Raw genomic sequence first — 17,323 nt, forward strand, 5'->3', positions numbered from 1 at the left:
ACAATACAAATGATTAAAAACAAGAATAAAAACATGAATTCTTTAAAATCTCAAACTTACTGCACATCAATACAGTTCAAACATGTTGGATTGGCTGGGTTCAAGTTTTTTGTTTGTAAAACTGTATTAAAATGAGTAGCTGTCCCTCCTCACATTCATCAGTCCCTCACCCGCTGTGGTCGTGACTGAATTTCTAGTGGTAACATGATGTCATGAAAAGGCCGTACTTACCGTCATACCATAGAGTTGGAGTTGCCCATGGACCTTAAACTGATTGGACACGGTCATTCCTCTGCTTGTGTACAACAAAACATCATTGAACTGTCAGGGGGAAAGAGAACACCACGATTATGCTGGACGAAGGAACATTCTGCCTACTTTATGGTCCTCCTCCCATAGAACTTGCAAGAGAGAGGTAGGGTTATTGGCTCTGGCCCGTTTCTACTAGTAGCTTTGCTTCCAAAGCTCAGCATGAGGACAGGACTTCTCTGGAAACATGTCCCTGAAGGACTGCCCTGTAGAAATACCCTGGGTCAAAACAAACCCAGTAAATGCCTGTCCTTTTGAATGTATAAAGTAATACATAATATTACCTTTATAACACTGTCCGGACAGATTCCAGTAATTACACAAATACATCTCTTTACATGCACGTTAAGGGCCAGTCAATTTTGGAAGGTATTAATACTAAGTCATTTCAGAGAAAGATAACTTGTTAAGAAGTTTCAGGGTCTTACACAGTGTATGTCCCCTCCCCCCTCCCCCAGAAGTGGTGGAATACACAAGACTAGTTTACTGGTCTGTGGTTTTGAGTGGAAATGTATTACCTGGACATACAGTTAATAGTAACAGCAGTAGTCTATCTTTCTTGCTTGTTTGTCAATATATAAACACATATAGCTCAATAACATTTAAAAAATGCAACATTGAGATCCAGGTTCTTTACATACCAAGAAAAACATTCGCTGCTGCAGGCCTTTTCCAGAGAGCTTGCTAAGACAGCCCAGTCTGATGAATTCCTGAAGAAAAATAAAAAAAATTGGTCAACAGCAACTTGGTTCCCAGAGTGCACTCTGCAAACCACAATACATGTGTAGCCATGCCAGGTCGCTGTTATGCTTACAGTTTTGTGACCACTGTTTTATAGTTATTAATGTTCCAATCATACAGCATCCCTCAGGTTAAAACATGGGACAGCTTTGTATTGATGGGAAGCAATACCGTTTCTTTATGGAGACCGCACTCACCCGCCCTGGAATGACTAGGTTATCAATGCCGATCAAGTCCTTCTTCAGTTCCAGCAGCTTCTGGAAATTCTCCATCTTTATCATGGTGCCGTGGAGCTGAGCTGCCATCTCTGAGATATCAGCCAGAGCAGCTAAATGAAAGAAAAACTAGCTGATGTCTTTGAAAGACCATCCATACAACCATGCAGAACGGAAAGGTATTATAAAATGATTGATTTTCCCGACATGATAATTAGATAATTAGACTCCCAGGCTATCGTTCCTTTCAACCCACAGCAATTCATTTAGACAAGTCTTTGTTGCTGTACAATTAATGAAGCAGACTCAAGAATATCGACCTGCCAGCCATCCCCACTGTGAACAGCTGTTTTGCATGACCGTTTCCTTTAGTGTGCAAACAGGTGAGCAACAGAAAGCCGTTAATTAAAGGGTCTTCTCTAAACGGAGAGATGTGTGTGTACATGCAAGTGTATATATACCTTGCAATTAGCCTTGTAATTGTAGATATAACTTGTTGTAATCCTTACTTGTTGCATCCTATTTCATATTGTATTTTAATAGTATTTGCACTTACTGTAAACTATACTGTATTTAAATATGAATATTGCATTGTAGCCCAGTAACACCTGTAAAGGCATCTGCCAAATAAATAAATAGGAGTGTTGTTTCTGAGGCCCAGTTTTGGGCCCTGGCCCTAGTTTGGGAACTACTGTCCTAGTGTAAGTGAAAAGCAAATGGCGAGCTAGTCTTGGTATCATGATTAGACCACTGATGACAATTCCGTGATGAGAAACACATTTATTCGAACAGATTTAGAGCATAAAACAGATTTCTGGCATTTAACTATTATCTGCATTAACACTACAAACAGGACCTGTGCTTTGAGGTAGCAAATTCATCCCTTATTAAGAAATATCTCCAATTACCATTAAAACAGATGGCTACTAATTAGCACTGGAGATCAGAAATAGCAGGGACTGCTCATTATTTTCCATATTGTCTCTTAGTGAGGCAGAAACCCAGTCATGCTCATGATCAGTGTAAAGTGACTTCTGACAGCAAAATCATTTTCTTAGTGTTTTGCTGTAACCAGGACTACTTTGCTTAACTCCTTCTTGTCTAAATAGTGTACACCCAGTATATAGGCCTTAAGTTCCAAGAGGAGATCCATCTCTCTCCTTCAACTCAGGGTATGCAGCATCATGTTCCTTTGCACTACTCTACTTATGGACCATTTAAACTAGAAGTCTTTATCACTATCAAAGAATTGTACTAGTGGTCCCCGAGTGGCTCATCCAGTTAAAGCGTTGCCGCTGGAAGCACAGGATGAGTCACACAGCTTGGACGGCACGAGTTCGCGTCCAGGCTGTGCAAAGAGGCCGAACTTTGCTGGGGACTCCAAAAGGGGCGTCACATTGGCTCGGACGCTCCCAGGGGTGGGGATGGGAAATCGGCAGGAACTTATTCTCATCGCGCAACAGCGAACCCTACTGGCCAGACACTGAGCATATTCCGAGTGGATAAGAAGGCAGGGCTGATCTCTGTCTTCTGGGATCGGTGGCAGGCCCACCTCTGCCCTGGATTGCTCGGTGTAAAAGCGATTCTGGCTTTAGGCTTGCGAGATCGGAGGACACTCATACGTCCTCAGAACACCTTTGCTGGGTGAGGAGAAAAAACATAATTGGACATTTATAAAAATAAATAAAATAAAGAATTGTCCAAGTTTCTTTTAGTATTTACTTAAGCATGACATTTCCTTTAAATGTTCCAAGTTGCCCCGGGTCCTCCCTGAAAAAATGAGGCTTTCCGATGTCTGGGATCTGTTTGATCAGAAGTGAATCCCCACCCAGCCCAGGTGTGAGCGGTGACCGCCCTGCCTCTGCCTTACCTCTGGAGTCCCTGAAGTCTGCGTGGTGGGGAGGGTAGTGCTTGCAGAGCCGCTCTAGGATCTGCTTGTAGTGCATGAGGCGGTGGAGTGGCCTGAGGAAGAAGATGTTGAGGGGGAGGTAGCAGACCTTCTGCAGCTCGAACTCCTTGCACAGAACCTCCTGCTTCCGCGAGGACCTCGCTGTCTGCTCCAGCTGCACCAGCACCTCGGAGTGTCTCTGCAGGAGTGCTGTAAGCTGCTGTCAAAATAAAATACATCAAAAAAATATATCATTCATTGTACAAATTAAAACACAAATATCCATTAGTGCAGGAATAGTAATACATATTTGTGGGATCAATAAATATAATGCAAGTTTTCATTGTTGGTGTGTAATGAAACAGGCATTGACGTGCTGGCTCTAGTTTGGGACAATGTTACACTCCCCCACCACCCCTGGTCAAAGCTCCAGAATACGTTCAACATAGGAAATAGCATTTACAAAACCCATAACCCGAACAGGCAAGTGAAAAGCGCATAGAAACTCAGGCATATTGCATATTCCTTTAAAACTCAGGAGTTTCAATAGCCACCTCTTAGGATTGTCCTTCTGCTCAATTTGAAGGAAGACTAGAACTTGACCTATTCTGTATTCCACCCACCCAGCCAGCCAGCCCACCAGCCACCACACCCTGCTGAACACAGAACAAACTGACAGGCCATACCTTACTCTAGCAGCAGGGGTCACTGTTAGGCAGGAACATTTAATTACACTTGCTGAAGAACAAAAGGTGGGAAAACTAATCTAAAAAGAAATCCCAGTAGGGCTCAAAACAAAGCCTTTAGTCTCAGCGAGGAGGGAGAGCTGTGTATTCGCTCATAATTAGTTTGCACTGTGGCCTGGTGTGCCCCTGCTTCAAGCCATCTGTTCTTCCTCATGTCTGAAAACAGAAACTGCTCAGTGCCACACGTTACAATGCACGCGATTATGTATACGTATTACCACCATGTTCACTTGTCACTCACGTACTGAACATGGACATTACTGGTAATTTTAAAATAAATAATTCAATTTACTAGTCTTTCGAGTGACATAATAATGCACTACTGGATTAATAAATGACCCAAAAATATGAGCATTACCTTCATAACCTCCAATCTGCTGCACTGCTAGAGTGACAACACTGCACATGTCTGCCAGGCTGCTAAAACAACACTTGAACCGGTCTGGCTGTTCTGCCGTTTGTTTTGGTTTGAAGCCTTCAGTTATCTCCATCTTAATACCCATTTTGCTCACGCTGCTACAGTGCTGTACTGGTACTTTAGAAAAGGGAGAGAGCAGTCAGAGCTCATTCTGAAAGCCAGTCTTACCTTCATACCCTGTATGTTCTTCAGCATAACATCCCCAATCCTCTGATAATCTCCTTTAATGTGAGCGTTGGAACGGCCTTCCCTGTCAAAGGCAAGCACACCACTATGTTATATTGAGGGGACTAATACACACAGGGGAATGTTTCCCTTTGTTATGGGGCTGACCTACCTTGACAAATACAGGGAGCAGAGGGGTTACAAAGACCCAGGTCTCCCACAGTGGTATGGTAATGTGCTTCCCAGTTGGCTAGCATGTGGACAGAATGGTTTCTGTGTGTTTGTGCGATTGCAATGATTCCACGGTCTTACACATATTCTTGCATAAAAGTGCACAGACCACATATAATGTCCTTATTGCTTTCAGGGTTGGGTTCAATTCCTGTTTTTCAATTCCAATTGCTTTTTAAAATCAATTCCCAATTCTAATCATAATGGTTGTGATTATTCAACTACTTTAGTTTGAAGACAAACTAATTGACCAACAGTGACTTCAATTTAAGTAATGTGTTGCCACTGTGAGAAGCTCATTTTAACAGAAGACTGCTAATTGCAATTTATCAGTGATGCGTTAGGAATTGATTAAAAGGGAAGGGGAATTGGAATTGATAAAACAGGAATCAATCCCATTCCTAGTTGCTTTAGAAACAAAGAATCTCAGAACAAATCTGTTTGAATAGCCTCCTTGCCACAAAAGTACCTGCATGCATATACAACCGCAGGTTATACCAGCAATGTAAATCACCACACTAAACTGCTGCCAGATAAAAAAAAAAAAAAGGTAGCAGTGTGATTTCTTCTTTAAAACAACTAGCTCATCTATCACATCAGTCTCAACATCAGAGATTTTAACTAAAAAAACAAATACTATGAAGCTCTTAAGGCATGCTGACTACTAGGATAAAGCCCCCTATTGTATTTCATTAGCTGTGGTAGAATAGTGTTCAGTAAAACCCGTTTAATCTGGCATTTGGATTATCCAGTGTGATGCTGGATTAAGGCTGTATTGCGAAACTGAATACTGTAGCTAAAAAATAAGACAAATAAAAGGAATCAATGACTATTTGAACACTCTGGAATCCATGCCGGATTCCAGAATAGACAGGTTCCAGATTGTAGAGTGCATCACACCATTCATTTCAATAGGGATTTTGTCGTAACCCACAAATCATGCCGAATTATATAGAATGCTGGTTTGTAGAGAGGCTGGATTAGACAGGTTTTACTGTATATTCCAAGTGTGCTATGATAATTTTTCCCAGCAGGTGTCACTATTGGGCAATGGTGTAACTGAAGTTTTCCAAATGCAAAAAACAGTCCAACAAAACTACATTTACATAGAATGTGTTATCATGCAGATCATGTATGAGATGTTGTCTTGGTATGCTGTTGATCAGTCCTAATGTACAAAGTAAAACACAGTGTCAGGTTTCATTCGCCCCGGTTTTTTAAACTTCTTTCACAATCTGACAACCCAATTGACTGCAGAGTGGAATCTCACTGAGCTGTGAAGGTAAATCCGACTGGAACATTCCCCGGCACGGCAAACGCCTGCATTACTTTCATGTTCAGCTGTATCCTCCTGGGAAGGGTTGCCAATATGCTACCACAGCTCTGACAGTGCACTGGGTGAACAGCTTTGTGCAGGTCTTCTCCAGCCCTGAAGGGCTATTCCAGCCCACGTTTAACAGGGTTTGTTAAAGTATGAAGTATTTTAGGACCTGCTCAGGAGTATAATTAAAGCTGGAACACAAAGTTGGAATGGAAGAGGCAGCGTTGCTTACCTCAAGCTTTGTGGTTAGTGGCACAAGTGTGTTTGCAATTATCCAGCCTTGACTCATCCCAGGGAGCAGCATAAAACGAGGTGCCTGGGGCGAGCAGGCAGGCAAGCAGTCTCTTCTGATAGGAGGTGTAATGTAGATCCTGCTTGGCTGATGTATTGCCATGGTGACCAGAGTTCTATAGGTCATGTGATGTACCCACATATATACAGAAGTCCACATGGGATTTTGCTATATTTTCTATTATGACTGGTGGTTATTCCTCAAGAGTTCAATAAAACTGTTACCGTCTGGCCATTCAGGGAGCTATTATGAATGTATTATTTATAATATACTACTGTTTATTACTGCAACAGCTTCATACAGTGATAAGCATGGTGCAGCATGTAACCAGGCAACTGGCACACCGTCAGTTTATAACGTTTAGGAGGCATAACACTGAAGTGTGTTGCAGTTGTTTTGTGCAAATGTGTGTAAACCATATATTCTAGTGTTGAGTTAATGGAAACCCTGAATGGTGCCCTGCTGGGTCTGACCTACAACACCATGGCATATCTGCTTTCTGTATTTTATAAATATACTATTCTTCCCAATGCATGTTCTTCCACACCTGGAAAAAGACTCTGAATATCAAAGTCTATCAGTCTGACTTACCAGAGTGCAAGCCTTTGTTCAATTTCTTTTAGGAAACCAGAGTGAAAAGTATAGAGGGGATCGAAGTTAGAGAAGATGATGTTTCTGAGCGAGTCAGGCATCACTTCATCCTTGCTCACAGCATTCTTGAAGGACTAGAATGAAAAACACAACACTGGGTTAGCTAGCAATGATCTAGCCAATAACAGCGATTAACCCAATAACATGGCTTCCTCAGTGCGGGGTGCAAACTCTTGTTTGTTTGTCCATGCATGTGAATTTATATTTCGTTGAGTGGGAAATAAAATGACAGCTGACACAATTCACAGATCTCCTGCTGCAGTGACTGGCAAAGGTAACATTTGTTTTCCTGTCTTTGTATTAACTCGATACCTTTTCAGATTTTCACAAGAGGTCTTGGGAGGACAGAAAGCAGCAGGTGCACAGCAGTCTCAACAGAAACACAAGTTAAAAAAAAACAGTTGCCAATAAAACTATTTACTCTAGGTTTAAACCTGCCCTCTGGCTTTTAAAACCTATTTTAGTTTGGGAAGCAGAACACCTAAAACAAATCTCTACATATTAATTTCATTAATTCTCTTCCCAGGTACATCACATCTTGTTCTCAAGTTTGCCATATACTGATGTATACTGCTAAGGGAAATATTTAAGCAAAATCAGATATTACATGTTCCGGCTGCTTTGCATTAATCAAATACAATTTAAAAGGAAGGACTGTGTTTTTCAATGTTCATATTATGTGGTTTCTTCAGAGTATGATTAAATGCAAACTGTTTTATGCTGGCGATATGCAGCTACCTTAGGAGACAGAATCATGTCCACAGAGGTTATAACAATGCGCCTAAAGATGTATTGGACCTTGTAGTGCTGTATCATATCTTCCCAGATCACTTGAAACAACTTAAAAGTATTTTTTTATGAACTGCTTAGCGCAACACTCATCTATACTGAAGCTTGGCGGTATGTTTATATAATTTGCTAGAGTCCTGGAATTAGCGTCTTCATTCTTTCCAGTCAGGTAGTAGAGTGTGCACAAGTCAAGAGCTCTCCAGCGCTAACTTTTACAGACAGTAGCTGCTCGGGTTGCTAGGATACGGTCTGCCTGGTGTCACATGCAGGGATGAATGAAATAAAAACTTCGTAAAATCGAAGCAGTAATTTCCCTGGTAATTTCTTTCTCTATATTGTGGCAGCAAGAAAAAAAACTATATAAATAATGTGAATTGCTATTATAATTAGGACTAGAACATTCGAAGAACTTTTGCTTTGACTAGCTTGTGTAGACTAGAGCTATTTTATTCTCAACTGTGGTCAGGACCGCAGGTTTGAAAACACATCTCAAGTAAATTGCAAATGTTTAAAACAAACATGATTCTAAGAACTTATGTGGTTACTAGTCTGGGAAAATGTTATTTTCCCACAGACAAGTATTTTGAAAATGACAGATTACTTCTATTGCAGTGAGCAGGCAAATCTGGATTCCTGTGTTTTTTTTAATTTTTTAAAAAATGTTTTGAACAAGTCAGTGTTTATTCAAGTTGCACCTTGATGGCTGGAATTATTTCTGGAACCTAAATCAAACGCTCGAAGAATTAACTCGGGAAACTCAGCAGGAGGGAAAATGCAGCAAGAAAAAATTCAGGCAAGGTAAAACTGTTTATAATTGATGCCTAACATCACTTCTGTAGTTGGGTAACTGCTGAAATGTTCAGGGAAATATTAAAATGAAACTATTCGATAAATGCCAAGGCTGCTAAGTAATGCATAAAAGACTCAAGTAGAAAGTGTTTATTTCAAACACTCGAGTACTGCAACTCACCCCTAATATATTTGGTATAAAACAAAATACAAATAAGAAACACAGTGGCAAATAGTTTATAAAAATAGAAAACAAATCTAATATGTAAAATATATTTAGTAAAAATAGTGAGTTTGAGCAGTTGTGGATGAAGCTCCAGATACCACAACAAAGAGGCATTCCAAAAAGGCTCCTTTTTGTACACAATATAAAGGTTTCAGTTCAAACTCACCACTGTGATGACCTCAAGGTCCTTTAAGTATGTTCGCTCTGTAGTCAATACTTCCTTCGCAATAAAATAGGCTTTATCTGTGGGGAATCTCTGTAAAAATTACAAAAAGAAAATTCTGTATAAAGTCCTCATAGTTCAGCCTATATTTACAATGTGCTTTATCTATTACCTTCCTACAGCGGGCTGTCACCCCACGCAGAGATGAAGTTGGACAAAGTCCCCCCCCCCCCCCCCAGTAAACATGCATTAAAATCCCACCTGGAATCAGCTAAAACGTAAACATGTTCACGTGTGATTAGGGGCATACCTTCCTCCTGCCCTCGTCCTCATCGTCAGTCCGGACACAGCCAGCATCGTTCAGCAGGGGGCTGGTGAGGGGAGAGGGCTGTCTGCCGTCAGGGCTCAAGCAGGGCGACAGCACAGACCTCTGGGCTGTCAAACCTCCGTGTGAATTGACGGACGTCTCTGATAAACGCGGGCTATTGGCCACGGAGCCTGGGAGAGGAGAGGAGAAGGGAAAAAAACACGTTACAATTAAAATACAAGGCACACTTCATTGCATGCGTGGGAATAAATTAGCTTTGGTATCTGTTAGAAATAGGTTTGAATAAATGCAATATAATCCATCCAGCTAAGAGTGGAACTAATATAACAATACCGCTGCTAAGTGTTTTGCTAATGATGGAAGCTTTCAGTCACACTACAGCATTGAGTAATTCACATATTACACTAAGTGCCTTTTTAAAACACATTCGCATAATTCTTCCTTAGGATCACTGGAACCTAATTGGTCAAGTATTCATTCTTTTAAAAAGGCTGGGAATAGAACATGTCAATCCTACATAGACTACTTACTAGCTGGGATACAAATGTGTCTGCTATGGTTTATTATGCACTAGGAACTAGGCTATTTCTACTCTTCATCCAATTAAAAAAAACAACTTACCAAAGAATTCTGAAGGCAACTAAAAGTCACATTAGTGGTATTAAGCTTGCTTACATACTTGCCTGCCTTTGCTTTCTGTTCCAATTATTTCACTGAGTTGATGCAAACAAAAACGTGAATGAATCATAGATTGCTTTAGTTCTCTAAAGGGAACTATGAAGACAGATTCAAACAAGTCTTTCAACTTCACATACACGCTGTCTATATAATTGTTAAATATATATTTATATAGATACAGTAAATGTATATCATGTATAATATATATTTATTTGGCTATACAATCACACAAAGAGACAAATACCAATTTACATTATTCTATGCACACATATATATTTCTATATATGTGCTATATATATAATAAATATATACAAATTACAAACACACAGACTATACCTAACACAGCACATTAGGGAGGATGGGTCATTCTAAAATCTAGGCAGTCACAATACAAACACTGTTTGGTGTCTAAAGAAGATACCGGAGTCCTACTTCACAAAGGTCAACGTTTATTGACACTAGTAAACAACCGTATACAATGTTAAAAAGTGTAGAAACCCTTCATAACGAAATAGCAAAAACAGTCATAGAAGAAACCAGTGAGTTTGCAAAGTAACCTCAGTACACACTACAAAATACAACATGTTATGAGAGAGAGCGAAAAAGAAAAAAGGAGAGTGAGAGAAAAAGAAAGGAGAGACAGAGAAAGTAGAGGCGAGAGAAAGGAGAGAGCTAGAGAGAAAGAAAGAAAGAAAGAAAGAAAGGAGAGCAAGCGAGCAAAAGGGGGCACATAAACCCTTGCGTGTGCAGAGACATTTTGTGGTCCTGTCAAAAGGACAGCCACCTATTGCATGTGACAACTATAGTGCATTGGTGGTTAAGTGACACTTTTTTTTTTTTTTTTCAAAATCACTGGTAGCTAGCAAAGCCCATATTTTTCCCCCAGTGTTTTCAAATTACAGTTAAAATGTTAAAAACAATAAAAGACAGGTTTATGTGTGCTTAGAACAGTGTTTAAGTCTTGGCTTTTCCCAAACATTGGCAGTGGAAACAGCTGTAGCCTTTTTTTAAAATTATTAATTAAAAAAAAAAAAAAGTGCCCTTGTCATGGAAAAATGTAACAACCTGCTACATGCAGGGGTCATAACATTCAGTGCCTTGAAAAGGGCTTTGTTTATCTGTAGCTGTGAGAAACGCAGCACATTCATCAGGAGTAGCTTCATTCTTCTTTCATCAAATCGGAATGCAGACTAGAACATAAAAACAGAGAAATCTGGTCCAGAATTAAATACACAAAAAGCAGGCTATCCCAACCTGATGAATGCGCTACCTTACATTTTCACAGCAAGAGGTCAGAGAGGATAGAGAAACTGAAACCAGGAACACTTCCATAGAGGAGTCAGCATTGCTTGTTAAAGAGCTTGAGAAAGCTCATGAATAAACAGAGACATCATGCTTATGTACAAAGTGCCCTTCTTTCGACATGCTGAAACACCAGGTAGTGTGGACACACAGAGGCCCATGCGTTTACCAAGCCGTGGTGTTAGGAAGGGTGAGTATTCAGCAGGCCCTGGGCTGCTGGACAGCTTGTGAGGCACTTGCAGTGGTGAAACTCCCTTTTCAGTAAGACACAAATCAAGCACCTACTTTGCAGAATACCAATCCGCACACATTTATGTGGAAAACTGTATCGGCTTTTATTATGGTTTGAGTTGCCATGCAAGTACCATCTGTAGGCCAACACCCAGGGCTCTGTCTATTACAGCAAGTCCCCCTGTCCCCCCCACTGGGTTTGCAGTGATCCAGTTACTGATGTTACAGTCACATAAACAATACATTTCCAGTGGCTTCAGAATTCTGTTTTGGTTGAAAACTATACATAAAATCACATTACCCTAGTCACTATATCTAACAAGATTCCTTTATTGCCATCGCCATTAGTTCTATACAAATAATATAAAATTGGGGTGCGCAAAAAAGAACTACACTAACATAAATTTTAAAGATTTATTTGTTATTATTTGTTTTAACCTACTGTATCTCCATTTTTTGGTGGGGAGTGGGGAATAGCAAAATTACTGTACAGGCAAGCCTAGATGGCTAACCCCTCAGGTACTTGGTACATCCTGAGGGGAGATCTGAGGGGGCTCCTACAGAAACAAGCGCCCTCAACACTTGAGTCAGCACAAGCTTATGACTGAGATGTAAGAGGATAACGTTGAACCATGGGATGCCACGGATTGTTTGTTTTTAGACAAATTTAACGTGTGACGTACCCATCTCCCACGATCCCAACTCCCAGTCTTTGGATACCCGGTTCGGTTTCCTTTCCCCTTCCCACCCTTTATCTGCTAACCGGATCACTGCGTTCCAGGAGCAGCAGGCTCAACACCCCCACACAGACAGTTAATCTGCGATCAACACAACAAACTGGCAGTGCAAGAACAAGAGGTACACCATGCTTAGGAGAGAGAAGAACAGGACAATGAGACTCTTCCCTCCCCAAGAGATACATGCTGACAGAACAGTGCTTACATTGGACAGAAAATAAAAAGCTGTCTGAAAAAAATACAAAACAAAACCCCCCTGCCAACAAATGACAAGAATGAGAATGAAACCCCCAGCAAAGGAAGGGAGAGGAGGGAGGGAGTGGGGGAAACAAGTTTTTTGGAACGGTTTTCTTAATGAATGCTTGAGAAGACAGTTAAGGTGAGCGAGTCATGCTTTGTTTCTGCCAGGCTTGGGTATTTCTGTTAGTGCTTTAGTCATTCCACCTGAGCAGGAGATACAGGCTTCAGACAATCAATACGTGCTTGCAGGACACTATGTGTGCTAACCTGAGTGTTAACTCATTATTGGGTCTTACCCAAGGAGGACCGCTAATCACAATGCCCATTCACATCACCCCGAAGGCCCGGCTACCAGTTACTGTATGCGGAACCTCTCCAGTAAGATAGAGCTCTGGTTTAAACTAACGACTTGCATTTTAATCGTGTTTTGATACACTCTGGAAATACAGGTTGACCAACAAATTTATGTGAGTTATTCTTTCTGCAACATGAAAAATGCTTCATGGGAAAACTGGACTCAGCCTATTATTCGTAAAAAGGTTTTGTGCTTACGTGTCATCACCACAGGGTTTCACAAATCGATGATTGAACCTTCTTCAGTTCACACCATCGCTTGCCAACATCACACACTGGGATGCTGTTTCACATTTTCTTTTCTTAAAATTTAGACCAATTATTATTTTTATTTATCCCCCCCCCCCCCAATTTGTTATGTCCAATTATGTTTTTTCTCCACACAGGTCCCCACACAGCACAGACGTACTGAAGGCGTGTGAGCTTCTTCTGACCTCACAAGCCTCAAGCCAGAATTGCTTTTACGCCGAGCAATCCAGAGCAGAGGTGGACGGGCTACCAATCCCGGAGAACAGAGATCAGCCCTGCTTTTTATCCTCTCTGAACGTGGTCGGTGTCTGGCCAGTAGGGTGCGCTGTTGCATGATGAGAAGCAATCCCTGCAGGTTTCCCAGCCCAGACACAAACTATCGCCATCCAAGCTGTGAACTCATCCTGCGCTCCCAGTTGCAGTGCTTAAACTGGATGTTAAACTTCAACAAATTTCCTGATGCTTTTTTTCAGATTTTTTCTGGCATAAACATGACAACGATGTTCTGCCAAATGATCTTGATTTGCTGCCTGCAACAAATAATTTACCCTTACACACCCCTGATTTCATTAGACTACAATATTCAGCATAGTAATGCATTCATATTGGATTGGAAAAAGGGAAATCCCATTTTCCCTTTGTTTTCCAAGTGAATGAAGTGTTATTGTATTTTCCTATCTTTATCAAGGCGCCTGTCCTGAAAAATAACCTGGTTTCACATTCTGAGTTCAAAATGACCTTAATAAACTGCATTTCAAAAGTAAATCGCGTCCACAAATAACCAATATATTACACTTCAGTACCATAAAATCCATTAGAAAATCACCTGACCCTGTGAAGATGCACAGTATACTGTAAAAACTGCAGATAAGAGGATATTCATTTAAAAACTGGAGAACAAGTACAGTACACTAAATACTGTATAAACTGGTATTTAGTGGGGTTAGTGCAGTGCACAAATTAATTAATAACACTGTGCATTAAACAAAGGGTTGTTCATTATTCAGCAGTTAGAATCACACACATTACAATTAAATCAGATAATGCAACTTTTTTTTTTGGTCTAACTACACAATCAACATTTTGTGTAAAACATGTAACTAAAACAACAATACTAATTTGTAATCCTTTTTTAACAACAATGTACACATCTAGACCTATGCACTGTCTCAATATTTATCTACTGCACAAGTCTACATTTAAAAAAAGAAATTGTCATTAGAAAAGCAAATCCCTCAAGTGCACAGGTACAATAATAAAAGAAACAGCCTACCGGTACTCTTAGAATAACACTACTGGGTCTATTTACACCATGTCCAAGAGTGTTGATTGGATCTCAAAAGAAACTTCAAGGCAATATAATTAATGATTTAGTCGCATTTAAATCTTGCAGGACATCTCGTACATTCTGGAAACAACCACAGTCAGTCTCAATCACATACTTCAGCAGTCAAAAGTGAATCTCCAAATCACCCTATGAAGAATTCCTTCAGTTCAAACAATTCTGCTTAATTTCAATATCTGAATAAAAATAAAAAAAACAGTACTGAAATCCCCATTTACAATGAGATGCAAGACGTTTTGGTTGGTTCACTTTGTGACACCCAGAGGTCACAGAAAGGGTTTTTTTAAACATATTTGCTTTCTTTCAGTTTGTTTTTTTTTGGGGCTGAATAAAGAATTAGAATCATTATTTTTAAATATGTTTAAAATGGTTTGATGTCCAAATATTGCTTAACCCATGTCCACATACTGAGATTAAAACTAAAGGGTTACACAGTAAAAAGATGTCAAGATTCCTTCTCCTCTGCTTGTGGTCAGAATGATTTTCCCTTTGCACAGCTGTTTAGGCATATGACTGTGGTGGAATAACGCAGGGGCTGTAGCAAGACATATGCCAGCAGCCAGTGGTGACTCAACCCCCTCTGGCTAATGTTATTTAATGCATTGTGAATCTCAGCCCTTCAGTAGGCCTTATTGTACAGACATTACATTCATGTCTGCCTATTTATGCCTGCAGCAGCAAAAAGAGTGTACCAGACTGCATGCAGAAATAGGCTTTCAATGGGAGGTTGACTCTGCTTAAATTTGCAAACCCCCACTGACTACTTCAGAAGACTAAAGCTGACATTTCTAAACAACCAGCACATTCTTGTGCCTGTCCTATGGACAGGGAGCCATCTCATTGTAAAAACAGGGCTTCAATTTCCACAACCTAACAGCTGAAGACCCGACCACCATCTTCATCACTCAGATTAATCGACCCATCCTCTTCTACCTCCTCATCTAACTGCAGGCTCCCAAAGGAGTACTTATTCCTAGGCATGGGTGATGAGCTCACTGCGTTGGGGTTCCCAAACATCAGCGGGTGGCTAAAAGGGGGTTCAGACTCTGAATCGGTGGATTCCGACCCGCTGCTCGTGGAGCAGTCGATCATCTGAACGGCCCCTACGTGGTCCATCGCGCCACTCGCATACAGCCTCTTCATAGCGGGGCTTGCCTTTGACTGCCCTGGAGAGGACAGGCCATTAGCCATCACTCTCCTTTCCAACACAGCCATTCGCTGAGCTTTGGAAAGACTCCCTGGCCTGTGGTTGTTGGTGGGAGTGGAGGTCACATGACTAAGGATGAAAGGATCGGTATCTGATCTGTTCCGGGCATTCTGAAGCTTCGGCAGGTGCGCCCTGCTTACCATAGGGGAGCAGTTTCCATAACTATTGCAACCATAACTTTGCTGCCTTTCCTCCCTAGGGCTAGACCTCGGGCTGTAACCTTGACTCTCCTCCCAACGACTAGACCTTGAGCTGTGGCCATTCTGCTCGACATAGCTCCGAGAGCCATTCCTGCTGAAACTGTTTGCATGAGGACTCGACCTCTTGCTACCTGGCGTGAGAGGGGTAGCAAATGGGCTTCGGTTTTCCGAGCCCCTGAAAATCTCATCTACCAGAGTGCTATGCCTAGGCATTTGAGGGGTCCCGCCAGCGTAGAAAGATACAATGGCTGGGTCGTCATCAATAAACTCTTCAGTTATATTAAGGGGGGGATTGGAAATGGGAGGGGAGTCCCTGAATCTGAGTTTGCTTAGATTTTCATCCCTCTCGTGGGTGTTGGCACCACCACCACTACTGATTACTGGTTCATCCTCACAATTGTCATTTGTTTGGGACTGGGACCTCGTGACGCGACCCTTGAGGACGTCGTACTCGCTATCTATGTCACTGCAGTCTATATAAGGAATGGAGGAGCTGCTGCCCCTAGTAGCCCGGGATGCTGGACCTGTGATTGGGTGCTCCGTTTGCTGCTTGCTCTGCGCTTTTCCCCGGATGCCTCCATCCACATCCTCCTCTGCACGCTCCTGCTTCCTGTCCTCCTGGGGGCTCTTCTTCAATGAGGGGCTCCGGCACTGCTGCCTGGCCGTGTCTTCCAAACACACAGCCACCATTGGCGCCTCATTCACCTGCCGCGACGGCTTGGTCGAGGAATCAGGCTGGTCACCGAAGGTGTAGCTCGCGCTCTGCAAGTGACAAATGACAAGAAACAAAAAAGAAGAGGAGTTCAGGGGTTGGGGCAACGGAACAAAATGCTACTGTTCAATATCACTATGAAATCAAAAACATATCATTGACATTGTTAGAAATACTGTAGCTATCAAGGGACCAAACAGTATCTTAAATTATTATTTTGTAAAATATGGTGGGCTGGCTCAGGAGGTTCCTTGGGAGACCAGACATCAGTGTCTCTGTGTGAACTCACTACTACACAATGCACATACAGTACAAAACAGCTCAAAAAGCATGAGTGCCATACGGACAGTTATACTGACTTGCTTTGGCACTTCTGATGGGCGCTCTGTAGGCTTTGGAGACAGGCTCGCGTTAGACCGGATCTTGCTGTGTTTCCTGAAAGACAGTGTGCCATTCTCAGTTACCAAGCCTAGTGGTAATCACACTGTCCACTTCTGCTTGACTCAGTGATGACTGACATGAGGAATACACACAAATGCAACATTCCAGTGACATTCTAATCCCTGGCTCTGGATGACAATTAGAAGAGAACTATCATTATCTTGGTTACTTTTGATCTGTTTCAATTAGCTAATTGCCTCTAGCTCTCATCCACTCCCATTCCCTCTCGCCTTCTCTTTTTACAGCAGAGGTTCCCAAACTTTTGATTGCCGCGTACCCCCTTCCAGACCTATCAACTGTTTGCGTACCCCTAGCATACAGATTTATATTTTCATGTTGTTTTTAATATATGCTT

The 17,323-nt window shown here is 41.5% G+C and overlaps 1 protein-coding gene across 3 annotated transcripts in view; it reads right to left on the minus strand.

The window, feature by feature from the left end:
* The window catches only part of LOC117406677 (FERM, ARHGEF and pleckstrin domain-containing protein 1-like), an 85,049-nt gene that overhangs the window by 8,330 nt on the left and 59,396 nt on the right, over positions 1–17,323 (minus strand). For all 3 annotated transcript variants that reach the window (XM_059029282.1, XM_059029283.1, XM_034010929.3), the window contains exons 12-21: positions 16,887–16,962; positions 16,340–16,577; positions 9,255–9,442; positions 8,948–9,037; positions 6,918–7,051; positions 4,486–4,567; positions 3,136–3,373; positions 1,248–1,378; positions 951–1,019; positions 232–321 (exon numbers count right to left, since the gene is read on the minus strand). In XM_059029282.1, coding sequence (XP_058885265.1) covers positions 232–321; positions 951–1,019; positions 1,248–1,378; positions 3,136–3,373; positions 4,486–4,567; positions 6,918–7,051; positions 8,948–9,037; positions 9,255–9,442; positions 16,340–16,577; positions 16,887–16,962 — 1,336 coding nt within the window. The remainder of the gene's footprint in view (positions 1–231; positions 322–950; positions 1,020–1,247; positions 1,379–3,135; positions 3,374–4,485; positions 4,568–6,917; positions 7,052–8,947; positions 9,038–9,254; positions 9,443–16,339; positions 16,578–16,886; positions 16,963–17,323) is intronic.

Source organism: Acipenser ruthenus, chromosome 8 (assembly GCF_902713425.1).
Source record: "Acipenser ruthenus chromosome 8, fAciRut3.2 maternal haplotype, whole genome shotgun sequence".
NCBI lineage: Eukaryota > Metazoa > Chordata > Actinopteri > Acipenseriformes > Acipenseridae > Acipenser > Acipenser ruthenus.